Source organism: Pseudonaja textilis, chromosome 6 (assembly GCF_049901715.1).
Source record: "Pseudonaja textilis isolate UNSWEBS1 chromosome 6, rPseTex1.2, whole genome shotgun sequence".
Taxonomy (NCBI): domain Eukaryota; kingdom Metazoa; phylum Chordata; class Lepidosauria; order Squamata; family Elapidae; genus Pseudonaja; species Pseudonaja textilis.
In genome coordinates, this window is record NC_141995.1 from 8,498,263 (window position 1) to 8,514,032 (window position 15,770).

Here is a 15,770-nt window from a genome sequence, read left to right on the forward strand (position 1 = left end):
AGTTTCCAGGCATCTGGGCTCCAGTCTCCAGTTGTATATCATGTGCAAGTTATACAGATTCAATACAAGACTTAAGATATTCAGGTTACATCAAAAAGGATTACTTGTACCAAAAGGATTACTTGTACCAATTGAAGAATGGCAGATACACGGATCTGACACAACTATTTGTCAAAAATGGTATAGGGGGTTGGACTAGAAGACCTCCAAGGCCCCTTCCAACTCTGTTATTCTAATTCTAATACTATTTGAACGTCATTCAAAAAGAAAGAAGGAAGGAAATTGCTATGCTACTTCTGCTCCATCCTTTCTATTGTTTCCAGCCAGACTCTGAGATAGAAAGAAACCTGAAACTTTTGTGTCAGGAGTTAAACTTTTTAAAAAGAACACTTCAATGCAGAAGAAGCTCTTTATGGTCAACAGGCCAATCTTATTTTTTTAAATCAGTTCCTTTGCAAAGGGTTACGCATGTGTGAATATGGCAGAGGTTACCAAAGGAGCGTCTGTGCTGGAAACACTGGCACTGGCGGTCCCTGACTTACAACCGTTTGTTTAGTGACCGTTTGAAGTAACAATAGCACTGAAAAAAGTGATTTGTGACTGTTTTTCACTCTTACGGCGGTTGTAGCCTCCCCATGGTGACATGATCAAAATTCAACCACACGGTAACTTCTTCATATTCATGACAGTTGCAGGGTCCTAAGTCACTTTGTGGCCTAACAATGGTGGAAAAGAAAGTCTGTAAAATGGGGCAAAACTCATTTAACAAACGTTTTGCTTAGCAACTGATGTTTTGGGCTCAGGTGGGGTCATAAGGCAGAACAAGTTGTATCTGTTTCAAACAGATGAAACGAAAGGAGGAATATTCCATCACAAACAGGCATGTGCTGCCCTCTAGTGGCCAGTACAATCTTAGCAAACCACCTTGCCGGTCATTGTGAAACCATCTCGATGCAGATAATTCTTGACTTACAACAGCTCATTTAGTGACCATTCAAAGTTCGATCCAGAGCTCTGTTATCCACTGCAGAGGCCTACAGGAAAGCCTTACTGGCCACAGAAGAAGACGTTCCTGAAGGCTTCTGACAGCAAAAAGGAGGGCGAGGGTGATGCATGCAAGTGAGGATAGTTAGTGGATGACATTCTCCTAAAATAAGACCTGGTGCCTTTTTTGGTGGGAAAAAATATAAGACTGGGTCTTATTTTGGGGGAAACACAGTGCATAATGCAAAAAGTTTTGGACTACAGGTACTTCTCACATACACTGAAACTGATCCAGTTGAGAGGGGGTGATTGGCCCAAGTTCCCACAAGTGGCCTCCCTATCTAAGGGAGATGGGTCTCCCTGCTCCTAGGTCAGCTCCATCACTACACAAGGCTGACTCTTGGAAACCTTGGAAATCTGGTGGTTAGGGCACCAGGCTAGAAAGCAGGAGATTGTGAGTTCAAGTCCCATCTCAGCCATGAAATCCAGGTTGACTTTGACTTTGGGCCAATCACCACTTTGGGCCAATTCTGAGTTTTAATTCTGCCTTAGCCATGAAAGCCAGTTGGGTGACTTTGGGCCAATCATCAGGAGACTATGAGTGCTAATCCTGCCTTAGCCTTGAAAGCCAGCCAGTCACTCTCTTTCAGCCCAACCCACCTGACAAGGTTGTGGAAAAAATAGAAAGAGGAAGGTGTATTGTGTAGGTTTGCCACCTTATTGGTAAAAATAAAGGCGGAGTACAAATAAATAAAAATATACAAGACTGTACCTCTGGAAGGAAGGGGTGAGGCACACAAGTGAGATTAGTCAGTGGATGATATCCCCCGAAAATAAGACCTGGTGCCTTTTTTGGTGGCAAAAAATATAAGACAGCATCTTATTTTCGGGGAAACAGGGTAAGTCTAAGTGCTGTTGCTGTTACTATTAACAAATGTTTTACTTAACCACAGAAATTTTGGACTCAGTTGTGGTCGTAAGTCAAGCACCACCTGTAGTTCAAGGATAAATGGCTGGTCAGAATTGCAAGACAGAAGCCATAAGTTACATATTGGGTGGATACTGCGGCTTGTTCCGTCTACGGGGCCTGCTGACTTGTTAGGGGTTTTCTTCAAGGGTAGGTGTGTGGGTGTTATTTTGTGTATCTTTGTGCTCTTTGCTACTTCTGCTCTCGGGCTGCAATGAAAAAGAAACTTAAGGAGGATGCAAATAGCATCCTCGCAGATGGACACCTGAAGGGACTTTCCTTTATATATTTATATATATTTTAGAGCAGCCCAAAAGGAAGCATTTTTGAAGACAATGGTGAAGAGGAAGTTTTCCAGCATGCTGTCAAAAAAAAGAAGAGCTTCACTTTGGGGTGATATTTCTCTCGTCGTAATGCCCAGAAGCAGCCAAATCTTTCCTTGCTGTGGCGTCTTCATAATACACCGGATAAAATATGTGCCATGAACGAATGGACATTGCAGGCAAGGGTGGGGCTGCTGGGGGTTCGCAGGGGGTTGGGAGAGCCCCCTAGCTAAGATTCTGTACAGTTCGGAGAATCCCCCAAATCCCACTCCTGGCTGGCCCCGCCCACCCTTCCCCTCCCCTCCCCAGAGTCCCCACGCGGCCTGTTTTGGATGCAGGTAAGTGCAGGGCGTGTGCAGAGGCTCCGGGAGGGTGAAAAATGGCCTCCCGGAAGTTCAGAAAGGCCGGAAATGGGCCCGTTTCTGGCTTCAGCAGAGCCTCCGGAGTCCGGGGAGGCCATTTTCGTCCTCCCAGAGGCCCCGAGGGTATCCTCCAGAGCCTGGGGAGGGCAAAAACACGCTCCCCCCCGGGTGCAGAAGGCCAACTAAGCCATGCCCACCATGGCCACGCCCACCCAGCAACAGGGCAGAGAACCAGTCTCTAAAATTTTCGAAGCCCACCCCTAATTACAGCTAGTCCTTGTCTTACAACAGCAATTGTTCTGGCCCTTCCGTTGCTAAGCGAGGTGGCTGTTAAATGAGTCGCTCCTGATTCTATGACCTTTTTTCCCCCTACGGTTGTTAAGCGAATCACATAGTCGTTAAGGGAATCCAGCTTCTCCGTTGACTTTCGCTTGTTGGAAGCCGACTGGGAAGGTTGCAAAGGGGGAGAGATCGCGTGATGCGAGGATGTTTACAACAGCCATCAATACACACAAGTTGCCGAGCACCTGGATTTGGTTCACAAGACAGGAGGGATGGGAAGACAGGTGGGAGGACTGGCTGTGACTCCCTTTTTTTCCCAGTCCCATTGGAATATTGAAAGGTTGCTAAACGAATATTGTAAGTCACGGACCAACTGTATCACAATTTTTTTTTCTTTGCCTTTTGTCCTGATGGATGTAAAAAAAAAAAAAAAGAGTGGGGTTTGATTGCAGAGTTGTGCTCACACTCCCAACTGATATCTGAATCAGAATAGAGCTGGAAGGGACCTTGGAGGTCTTCTAGTCCAGCCCCCTGTATCATTTCGGACGAGTGGCTGTTCAGTCTCTTCATAAAAACTTCTAGTGATGGAGCTTCCACAACTTCTGGTGGCAAGCTGTTCCACTGGTTAATTGTCCACACTGCGAGGAAGTTTCTCCTTAATCCCAGGTTGCTTCTCTCCTCGATTAGTTTCCATCCATTGTTTCTCATCTTGTCTTCTGGTTGTTAGGCACCCAGAAATTATCCATGGCAATCAGTCTCTCCAAGACAATATAATCTCCAACTGATTTATTAGGAACAGCTCTGGTAATTCTAAGGCATTTCCAAAAGTGAAAGTCATTTTCGGGGTGTTACACAAAATCCACCTTCTCTCCTCCCACTTCTACACTTCTACACCAATTAACCGCAGCTGGAATTTCTTAATGCGACATACGGAATAACCTTGAACTTTCCAACTCCTCCACCCCACCCCCCCCCCTTTTCATACTTGGCAGCTGAATCTCAGAGCTGACACTGGTGCTTTGGAGAATAATTTGACCCCCCCCCTCTTCTTTGTGGCAGCCAGGGATGGGATTCTACCAGTTCGCACCTATTCGCTAGAACCGGTTGTTAACATTCTAAGCAGTTTGGTGAACCGGTTGTTAGAAGAAATTACTGGGCTAATCCTGTAAGGAAGGCAGGAAGGAAACATTCTGGTGTTGCTTACAGAAACTGCCTCTCCATTAACCCTTATTACATTCTTGGCAGGACTAGACTTCCTGTCTCAGGAACCTCTCTGGAGTTTTTTCCTCCTCCTTTGCTGGTACTTTGCTTGTGTGGAGTGACCATTCAAAGTTACAATGGCACTGAAAAATGTGACTTACGACCTTTTTTCACACTTATGACTGTTGCAGCATCCCCACAGTCACGAGAGGCCGGGCGAGGAGAGGCGTGCCTCGATGTGAGTGATGTTGAGTTGGCCACGCCCAGCCAATAACATGACTGCCAAGCCACGTCCACCCAATCACATGACCACCAAGCCACGCCCACCACCTAAGCCATGCCCACAGAACCTGCTGTTAAAAATTTGAATCCCACCCCTGGGCAGCCCCTCAAATATTGGAAGACTGCTATCCTGTCTTCCTCTAGTCCTTCTTTTCTCTAGACTAACCAAACCCAAATCCTGCAGCCAGTCTTGTTCTAGTCCCACGTTGGAGAACCAGAAGTGGCACGCTAAGCCACTTCTGCCAGCATGCAAGAGCTCGCCCGGAAGAGCCCCACTGCACGTATGTGCGCACTGCCGCCTGAGAGCTGATTGTCAGGTGTCTGGCATGCGTGTGCGGGAGCGCAGGGAGCAGGGGAGACATGTGCACATGTGCAGAGATGCACAGCGCATTGGGGTATCGTTTGCACATGCCCAGATGGATGGTATGGGGGTTATCGTGTACAGAGATGCACGGTGCATGGGGGCGATTGTGCACACATGCACAGAGGTATGGTGCGCAGTGGGGGAATCGCGCACGCAGGTGGAGGGTGGGGCAGCACGCATTGCCTTTTGGGTGCTGGCACATGAGCGCGAGCATGTGCACAATTATCAGCACGGGAGCCGAAAAAGGTTAGCCACCACTGTTCTAGTCTTGAGTATCCCTGTGTTTGCGCATTGGGGGAAGCAGCTGTTTGACTGGTTCTTCCATCCAACAGACTGGAATATTGTCCTCCAATGGAAAGTGGAGGGAAATGCTCTTTAGCCGCCGTTCAGCACAGCCAGATCTGAAGGACCGCTGCATACATTTTTTGACACTGCACTGTCTAGTGAAGGACTTTAAAGGCGGAAAGACAGGAAAAAATGTTCTGTGCTCAATTCTCCAGTTCCACAGAGGAACAATACCAGCATCTTAAACCCATTTTAACTCAAGCCAGGTTTAGTGGTCAAGACACCACACTAGAAACCAGGAGACTGTGAGTTCTAGTCCTGCCTTGGCCATGAAAGCCAGCTGGGTGACTTTGGGCCAATCACCAGGAGACTGTGAGTTCAAGTCCTGCTTTGGCCATGAAAGCCAGCTGGGTGACTTTGGGCCAATCACCAGGAGACTGTGAGTTCAAGTCCTGCTTTGGCCATGAAAGACAGCTGGGTGACTTTGGGCCAATCACCAGGAGATAGTGTGATTTCTAGTCCCACCTTAGCCATGAAAGACAGTTGGGTGACTTTGGGCCAATCACCACGAGATTGTGTGAGTTCAAGTCCTGCCTTAGCCATGAAAGACAGTTGGGTGACTCTGAGCCAATCACCAGGAGACTGTGAGTTCTGGTCCCACTTTAGGCATGAAACCCAGCTGGGTGGCTTTGGACCAGTCCCTTTCTCTCAGCCCAAGTCACCTCACAGGGTTGTTGTTATGGAGATAATAAGAGGAGGAACAAGTATCAAGTATGTTTATTGCCGAATATATATAATAAAAATGAATTAATTATTCTCCTTGGATTCTCCTTTCCAAAAGGAGGGAGAAAATCCCAGTTCCCAACAACAACACTTTTTCCTTCTCTGTGTAATTTTATGGGAGTGACAGCCAAAATCCTGTTTCTCCTTGCTTTTCCTTCTTGCAGAAGTGGAGTCAAATTGCTATTTCCTGGAACCTCACACCTTTCCCCACTGACCAGGCATTGCAACGCCTACTCTGCCTCGGTCACATGTTTCCAAATTACTGCTTGAGGCACGAGACTGGCTGCAGACTCTTAAGATGGGAACTGTAATCGTTTGAAGTTCCTCCTTGCTTTCTCCTCGAATAGAAAGTCAACACAGTTTTGTTTTGTTTCTCTCATCTCAGACTTCATCCGCTTTTAATTTTGGGAAACAGAAGCAAAGCCTTATTAGATTTCACCTTCTGAGGGGTTTGTGTGTGTGTGTGTGTGTGTGTGTGGTCACCACGATGTAAAAAAGATGTGGAGACTCTAGAAAGATTGCAGAGAACAGCAACCAGGATGATGAGGGGACTGGAGACTAAAACATATGAAGAACGGTTGCAGGAACTGGGCTTGGCTAGTCTAGCGAAGAGAAGGACCAGGGGAGACAGGATAGCAGTCTTCCAGTATCTCAGGGGCTGCCCCAAAGAAGAGGAAGTCAAGCTATTCTCCAAAGCACCTGAGGGCAGGACAAGAAGCAATGGGTGGAAACTAATGTTGAAAGCAATATCCTTCTGGGTTCAGTTCCAAGTGGGGAAAAAGACACTGGAAACGTGGAGGCTGTTTGGGAAGATGGTTTAATGGTGGACAGGACCACATGCCTCGGAGCTCCTGGGCAGAAAGGGAAGGGATGCTGAGAATCCCTTGGTTTCACACCCTCTGTTGGGCCTCACCTTAGTGTTTCCTGTTCCTGTGTAAGAAATGTATCCTATTGGCTGTCAGACTCCCAGGGGGCGGGGGTCTTAGCTAACTTTGTAGACTTTCTCTGGACCACATGGCTTCACCTGAGTGCTGGCTGATGCCATCTTCCCAGGTGCCATGTGGTGAGATGGGTAATGCTATCATTTCCTGAGGGCCACGTCTTCATCCCATCACCCTGGAGCTGAAGGGAGGGCAGGGAGCTGCAGGAAGCTGCTTTGTCTTTAAAACATCTTTCTCCTTTTCTTCATCCAGGGAAATACAATATTCTGCCTTTTTAATATTTCCTAGAATATTTCATTCTTCTAGGAGAGGGGTGGGTGCTAACTTCCTACGCTAATCAAGGAGAGAAGCAACTTAAACCTAAGAAGGAATTTCCTGAGAGTTAGAACAATTAACCAGTAGAACTGCTTGCCTCCAGAAGTTGTGAATGCTCCATCACTGGAGGATTTTAAAGAAGAGACTGAAATGGCATATGGTGTCCTTCCTAAGCAGGGGGTTGGACTAGAAGACCTCCAAGGTCCCTTCCAAATCTATTATTCTATCTATTTAAGAAGATTGTGTACACACAACCTCAGACTGTTTGATTAGTTTATGGCCCCCTGTGAAATGTGAATGCAGAAAATACTGTATTTTTTTCCATGTAGAAGACGATACTTTTTCTTAAAAATATTTGCCTAAAAATGGAGGCGTGCCTTATATACAGGGGGCTGAGAGGATAACGACGGTCGTAAAACTGCCAATACCTTATCTCTGCAAATGAGCTTCACAAGCAAAACTTCTGGTTGCAGAGACAAGCTAACCGGTTTCCTCCAGTCGTGAGCCTTATGTAACGTTAGCTAACGCTGCGGACAGCGTGTAGCCAATGCCCAGATGTGACATGAAAGCGGTACTATCGGATCCTTTAGAACTTTGAAAAAAGAGCTTAGTCAGGTAAATAACAGATAATCAGAGTTGGAAGGGACCTTGTAGGTCATCTAGTCCAACCCCTTGCCCAAGCAGGAGACCCTGCACCATTTCTGACAGATGGGAGACCAATCTCTTCTTGAAGGTCTCAAGTGATGGCGCTCCCACAACTTCCGAGGGAAACTTCTGTTCCATTGGTTGATTGTTCTCACTGTCAGAAAGTTTCTCCTTATTTCCAGGTTGAATTTCTCCTTGTTCAGTTTCCATCCATTACTCACCTGGTGTGACCAGAAATTCCCCATACATGTCTTAAGCGGCTGATGATGGATCACCATGGATGTTATTGAGAAATAGAGATGTCAATTCTTCTCCACTCTGAAGATAAGACTATGTGTCCTTGGATGGCAACCTCCAAGATTGTAGACTAGATGGGGAAGTTAAGAAAAAAAGAAACCCCAACATAAATGACACTGATTCATCACTTTTATACTAATGCCAAGATCACAACGCAAAAGGTGTCCACCAAGTCACTATGTCAGGATTCCGGCAGTTGCCCCAATTAAATCATGGCTCTCGAGCCAAAATTCCAAAACTTCAAAAGGATTTATTGGGAGTTAACATATCCAGCACTGCCTGGATGTAGCTGACTCTGAGACACATAACTCATTGTCACCCTTGACCCTGGTTTTCCCCCACTGCCTGGGTGTATTGTAATTCATATTCTCCAATGGGACACATCCATAGCTAAGAGCCATCAATCATGTTCTCCAGTCAGAATTTTGCTGGCAGAAACTTCAGTCACCAAGTTACTATCTTTGAAAAACTATTTATGGAATGCACTTTCTATTTCCAAACTACCGCACTACTCTTTCAAACCCCTTTCCCCACTCCCTTTCCGTTGGCAACTCTAAAAAGACCATAGTAATATTTTATGAGTTGACACACTACTCGAAGGATATTTTGCCTTCCTAGAAGCAGAGTCAATCTGATTGAGAAGGTCTTTCTCAGATGCCCAGATACAACGAAGGAAGGTTTCTGGGCCTTTACATAAAACTTCCTCCTTTTAAATTCCCCCTCCCCTAGTCAACCAGTAAAATGGTTTAATTACTTCTGCTTCAGAGAACACCAGGAAAAAATAAATGTGTGTGGAAGTTTATACAGACAGACAAAGACACATATATGCCCAAGGGGATTTTTTTTTCTTTTCTTTCAACCAGTCTTTTAAGGCCATATCTGCAAGTTCCGTTTAGGAAGGAAAGGTTTATAAGGCGAAAAACACTTCTTCAAACCATCCTTATTGGGAATCCTATGAATCCCAGCGATGATGAAGGGCCTGGTTTTGATACTAACCCTTGCCATAATAGCCAGCCACATCAATCCGATTTATGGTAAGTCTCTTTTTTAAAAATTTCAGCTTAACTACAGAACCCATTTCCTGGTACAGAATAACAAAGTTGAGAGGGACCTTAGAGGTCTTTTAGTCCAACTGTCTGCTCCAGCAGAAGACAAGCGGTTGTCCAGCCTCTTCTTAAAAGCCTCCAGTGTTGGAGCATTCACAACTTCTGGAAGCAAGTGGTTAATTGTTGTATCTGTCAGGAAATTTCTCCTGAGTTCTAGGTTGCTTCTCCCCTTGATTAGCCTCCATCCATTGCTTCTTGTGCTGCATTCAGGTGCTTTGGAGAATAGCTTGACTCCCTCTTCTTTGGGGCAGCCCCTGAGATATTGGAACGCTGCTATCATGTCTCCCCTGGTCCTTCTCTTCACTAGACTAGCCAGGGCCAGTTCCTGTAACCGTTCTTCATATCTTTTAGCCTTCAGTCCCCTAATCATCCTGGTTGCTCTTCTCTGCACTTTTTCTAGAGTCTCAACATTTTTTTTATAATGTGGTGACCAAAACTGGATGCAGTACTCTAGGTGTGGTCTTACTAAGGCTTTATAGAATGGTATTAGTACCTCACTTGATCTTAATTGCATCCCTCTGTTAATGCAACTTAGGGTTGCCTTGGCTTTTTTGGCTGCTGCTGCACACGGCTGGCTCATATTTAGCTGATTGTCCACTAAGACTCCAACATCCCTCTCATAGTTACTGCTATTAAACCTGGTTTTACCCAGTCTATATGTATACTTTTGGTTTTGGGCTGTTAGCTGTGGCATACCAGCAACCGGACCACACCAACAAGCCAAGCCCCATCTGTGGGATGCAGGCATTACATGAACCACGCTCCCTCCGATCCACAGAAAAACCTTTCTCCACAGAACCGGTCCCTGGTACCCAAAATGTTGGAAGCCACTGCCTTACTGGTTCTCTTTTGTCTACTAAAATTCTGAATTTTTACCTTTGCTGCCGACACCAAAACCAGAGCCACACCGAAACCAGCATATAAGGTCTTTTCTACTCTTTGTTGTTAAATGAGTTTTTTTTTCCACTGTTCAACATTGTGAAACAGTTATGAAGAAGCTTATGGATCATAAAGTCAGTTAGAATCAAGCCCAGTGAAGAAACTTGACTTACCAATCTTTTAGATGGCTCGGTTAAAGTTTTTGTTGTTTAAGATGCTATGCCTGAAAAGTTGTATGCGTAGAATGTAGTGGGGAGTAATGGGGACGTAGTAAAACAAATGTTGGAAGAGTAGCACCATATTTAAGGTTTTTACATCTTGTTAAGAGATTTGTAGTTTTGGGGGAAGCGAAAGTATTTTCCCTGGCTAGGTCACTATTATGTAGCTTCTAACCATATGCAGGTGAACACATATGGCTAAATACACAGCAGATGTGCCAAATGAAACCCACATTTAAATAGCTTTCTCTGGCATCTTTCTCAAGAGGCTCAGAACACGTGCTAGGCTAGCATTTGGGTTTCAGCGATGGAATAAACGATGGAAACCTTAGTGACCGTCCTAGAATCAAAGAGAAAACAGATACATCCACAGGGAGCATTTTTGGGGGCCCTGATTCTAGATGCAGAATTGTGGCATGTTGTGGCAAGCACAGCTTTAATCCTTACTTCCTCTGTCCATGTATTTAATATAGGCTGTGGAGAGTGGGAACATGGAAGTTTGTGCTAAGGAATAATTAATTGCAAGGCTTTGTAATGTGGGATCTTTGATGCCGAGTTATTTTCTGACAGACATTTCGTTACGCAACTAAATAGCGTCTGAGCCGTGGCGGCGCAGTGGTTAGAGTGCAGTACTGCAGGCTACATCTGCTGATCACTGGCCGCCTGCCATTTGGCAGTTCGAATCCCACCAGGCTCAAGGTTGACTCAGCCTCCCATCCTTCCGAGGTGGGTAAATGAGGACCCAGCCTGTTGGGGGCAATAGACTGACTCTGTAAACCGCTTAGAGAGGACTGGAAAACAGTATATAAGTCTTAGTGCTATTGCTATCTGCTGGCAATTAGGTAACGTCTGCAAAAAAAAGAAGAAAAAGAAGAAGAAGAAGCTCAGAGAGCACCAAGGACCCCTCATGTCAACCCTGAGCTACCAATGTTCTCTTCTATTCATACTTTGTAATGTGTGCTACAGAATTAACTTTAATAAAAACATGGAAGCCCTAAAGATATGCTTATTATTTAAGAACTGGGGGCAAGATGTTGGGTAGAACAGGACATTCCTTTTTTTTGCATTTAAGGAAGTCTAACCACGGTCTACAATTCTGAATATTTTTTTAAGAAATATAATATCAGGCAGGGATGGGATCCATCTCTGCTGCTAGGTCGCGCAATTCGCTGGCTGGTGCTGTGTCATGCAATTCACAATTACTTTCTGCAATTATTCACTGCACAGAGTCACTGTGTGTGAGTTGGATGGTAATATACTTTTTAAAAATAAATAATAATAATACTTGGAGGTGGGTTTTTTTTTTTTGGATGTATGCAATTCAAGGTCCCAAGGTTGAGCATTTGCTCAATTTTGTAAGCCAATAGAAAACCTAGTCTCACACAAACTAAACTTTGCCTGTTGTGCAGATGCAACCATTGGACCCTCATGTGGAGAGGAGGCGTTAACACAGATCTTAGCTTTATGCAGTCACAACGGCTAAGATCCTATATATCATGCTAACCCATTGTTTGTAACAGGAATGGCTTGTAAAGAATCCCAAGTGGCTTATTACATACTTCAGTCATAAATCACGGTTCCAGGAAGCTCATCCATGAGGCTAAGCAATGAAAGAAAAACAAACACATCACGACTTTGTCTTATTGTGTGAGCCCAGTTAATTGTGGTTTTTCCGTTAAACTGCAATGAAACCAATAACTTACAGCTATTCTTTCAGCCTGTAGTGCTTTATTATGGCAATCACCCAAAGAGGCGACGCAGTTGTACTGTGTGATAGGGAGAGCACTTTGGAGGAAAAACGTCAAGAATATGCTAAGAATATATTGCAGTAATTATTAAACATGTGTATTGGTTTGCAAACAGGTCTGGCAATGGAAGGGCAGGTCGCCTACTTGGGAAGATGCAAGTGTTTAAGGGACGTTCCAAAGTTTTTTAGACCCAAACAAGTGAAACGCATTCAAGTCATCCCCAGAGGAATACATTGCCGAAGAACCGAGATTATGTAAGTGAGACCAACCAGCTTCATATCTGGATTAGAACAGACGCAGAGCAGGGGTGTCAAACTCGATTTCATCGAGGGCTGCATCAGGATTGTGTTTGACCTCAGGGGACCAGGGTGGGCGTGGCCAGCTCGATGTCACTCGTATCAGGGGGCAGCTGTGGTGGCCCGAGCACTCTTCCAGAGAAAAAGGGCTACCGAGCTCCATTTTCACTGGCAGAGGCACCGTGGGCCAGTCCTTCTGTCAGGATTCCAGCAGTTGCCCCAATTAAATCATGACTCTCGAGCCAAACTTCCAAAACTTCAAAGGGATTTATTGGGAATTAACATGTCCGGCATTGCCTGGATTTAACCGACTCTGAGACACATAATTCATCATCATCCTTGGCCCTGGTTTTCCCCCACCTTCTGGGTGTATTGTAATTCATATTCTCCAATGAGACACATCCATAGCCAAGAATCATCAATCATGCTCTCCAGGTAGAAGTTTACGTGGCAGAAACTTCAGTCACCTAGTTACTATCTTTGAAAAACTATTTATGGAATGCACTTTTGATTTCCAAGCTGCTGTACTGTTCTTTCAAACCCCCTTCTCCCCTCTTTTTCTGTTGGCAACTCTAAAAAGACCATAGAAATATTTTATGAGTTGACATTCGGCTCCCCTCACTTCTTGAAGGTGACTTGTACAACACAAAAAGAAAACAAATTTATTGCAGGTATAGGACTTAGGGTTGCGACACCCACCCCAGGCTTCGTTGGATTTTCTGCATGGAACCTTGCACTTTTTAGAGTTGTTACCTTTGCTGTTTCCAGAGTGGCCCCATAGGCCAGATCTAAGCACCCCCGGGCCTTGAGTTTGACACCCCTGGCCTTAAGAGGAAGCTTGTCATCTGGAACAGGGATCCCCAACTGGTCCATAGCATGCTAGAAACGAGGCCATGCAAACAAGCGAAGTCTCATCTGCAGGATGCAGGCAGCACACGAAACCACAACCCTTCCGATCTGTGGCAAAACCTCTCTCCACAGAACTAGTCCCTGGTGCCCAAAAGATTGAGGGGCTGCTGATCAGGAAGACTAACAGCCTCTTTTCTCTTTCAGAGTTACTCTGATAAATGAAAGGAAATATTGTGTCGACCCTGACAGTCCTCGGGTGATTTCATTGCTTGAACAGTTGGCCAGGAGGTACAGTCTTGCATATTTATTTTTATTTGTACTCCGCCTTTATTTTTAAAAATAGAGCGGCAAACTTACACAATACACCTTTCTCCTTCCTATTTTTCCCACAACCCTGTCAGGTGGGTTGGGCTGAAAGAGAGTGACCACCTGGCTTTCAAAGCTAAGGCAGGATTAGAACTAGGATTAGTACCGGTTGTTAATTTTTTTTTGAAGCCCAGCCCTGGCATTAGCAATATAAAATGAAGTGGTTTGAATGTTTTCAACAATAAAGTTATTATTTCTTAGCACTTGGGGAACCGTACCGGAAATAACATAGAATTCAACTCATATAAAGAGCTAGATACGGAGTCTAAGACTTCTAAGTTTTGCAATCTTTACATTACAAGACCCTTATGACTGTTTTTAACATTTAAAATCATTAAAAACTTTAGGTTATGTAATAACAACAAATTTGCTTTGATTGCAGGTAATTTCAAATGGATTTTTGGGGGGGTGAACACATCCTTCAGATGTCTTGACAAAACAGCTGATCCTGCAAATATCAGATTATGTTTCCATATGGATAGATTTAATTGTATACGTTCAAGTGGAAATTTCTGCATTCCTTGGAAAAAGCTAGTGGCAGAAGGCAGACACAAGGAAATAATGGCTGTTTTGGAATAAAATTCAAGATATTGTGTATTTGCTTAAAGGAAACTTAACAATTCTAGCAAAGCTACTATTGAATAATTATACTATGCAGCTACTCCGCAGTTACCACCCAGAGCTATGACTTCACAGCAGTTTTGCTTCTTGTAAGTTTTTAATAATTATGTTCTCCGCATATGATCTCTCTCTCCCCCAAACTTCACATAGTCCTAATCCTGCTCATATCCTAGATTCCCTCAAATATTTTTTTTCTATTTTGTATTCTACAAGAATGTCTTGAGCTGTTTGGCTGAAAAGAAAGGGAAATTCACAAACCATTCAGAAGCGTGGCAGTTGATAAAAAATAAAGGTTAATTTCATATGAATGAAATTAACTTTTCAGGTCGTGGCTTATAGGTAACCAAGCCAGGCCTACTCTTTATAATTTAACTTTCAACCTCCGATGCCTTGCTCTATTTGTGGCACGTATTAACAACATGTATGTTTTGGATATTTGCCACAAACTATTACAATGCCTAACGTTGTGTCGGCAATGTGATGAACATGTATTCACTCCTTTTGCAAAAAGAGCCACCAGCCTTTTTTGACACATAATGGAGCCTGGTGAGAGGACTACCTAACTTACAAAAGGGGAGCCACTCTGTCCATTAAAAACAAACAAAAACCACCTTTTCCAGCTAACTGACAGATTTTATTAAAAGGCATGAACTTTGTTCGAAAGGCATAACTTATGTAGCCAGAGACATTCTGAGATTACACAGTTCTTCATCTTTTCTTCTTTTATTGCTTGAAAACATCCTTTTTCAGCCAATTAGCAAACAGGGATGACATTGTCCATGCCACCCAGAACTCCATCAGTATTTTATCTAGAGCAGGGGTCTCCAACCTTGGCAACCTTAAGACTTGTGGACTTCAACTTCCAGCTGGATGAGGAATTCTGGGAGTTGAAGTCCACAAGTCTTAAAGTTAAGGTTGGAGACCTGTCCTAGAAAGCTTACATCCACTCACTACTTCTAAACCATATTTTACACTTTGGAATCCTCCAAAGTGTAAAATATGGTTTAGAAGTAGTGAGTGGATGTAAGCCTCTAGGACAGGGGTCTCCAACCTTGGCAACTTTAAACTTTAAAGGGATTCAAATGAGTTTTGCACACTTAAAACCCCATTTCTGCCCTTAAGCTCCTGTCTTGCAAATCCTCGTGTTGGAAAACGGCACTAGCCACCCAAAATGCCATCACAACAACTTCGTTGGCTATGTTGCTCCATGACTCACAGGTGGGGGACAATGTAGCTCACAGGAAACTTTGCCCCCAAATGCCGGATTGCAACCACCTATAATTTCTTGTATTACAAACAAGATTTTAGAGGCAAGCAAAGAGTAAGCGTGTGGCCACCCAGGCATGGATCTAGAATCCATCTGCAGTAGTACCTACCTGTCAATGAATACTTCAGCTTCAACCACAACAATACAAGAGCATACAATAGATACAAACTCAAGGTTAATCGCACCAAACTTGATTGCAGGAAATACGTCTTCAGCAACAGAGTGGTCAATGTCTGGAATCCTCTGCCTGACTCTAGTGGTTTCTTCCCCAAACCCCAAAAAACTTTAACCTTAGACTGTCTACTATTGACCTCACCCCTTTCCTAAGAGGTCTGTAGGGGGCGTGCATAAGCGCACCAACGTGCCTACCGTCCCTCTCCGATTGTTTCT

General features: G+C 44.3%; 1 protein-coding gene across 1 annotated transcript; it reads left to right on the forward strand.

Annotated features, from left to right (window-relative positions):
* Nucleotides 1–8,952: 8,952 nt before the first annotated feature.
* On the forward strand, nucleotides 8,953–15,018 carry LOC113447116 (interleukin-8-like). Its single transcript, XM_026717130.2, has 4 exons — nucleotides 8,953–9,064; nucleotides 12,097–12,235; nucleotides 13,331–13,414; nucleotides 13,875–15,018. The coding sequence occupies exons 1-4, from the start codon at nucleotides 8,998–9,000 to the stop codon at nucleotides 13,876–13,878; spliced, it is 294 nt and encodes a 97-aa protein (XP_026572915.1). The 5' UTR covers nucleotides 8,953–8,997; the 3' UTR covers nucleotides 13,879–15,018.
* Nucleotides 15,019–15,770: the final 752 nt, after the last annotated feature.

Excerpts from the sequence above, each read along its gene's own strand:
- LOC113447116 (XM_026717130.2), top strand. The coding sequence starts at position 8,998 with ATGATGAAGGGCCTGGTTTTGATACTAACCCTTGCCATAATAGCCAGC. Across the intron at positions 9,065-12,096 it reads CCACATCAATCCGATTTATG|GTCTGGCAATGGAAGGGCAG; the intron begins GTAAGTCTCTTT and ends GTTTGCAAACAG. Across the intron at positions 12,236-13,330 it reads TGCCGAAGAACCGAGATTAT|AGTTACTCTGATAAATGAAA; the intron begins GTAAGTGAGACC and ends TTTCTCTTTCAG.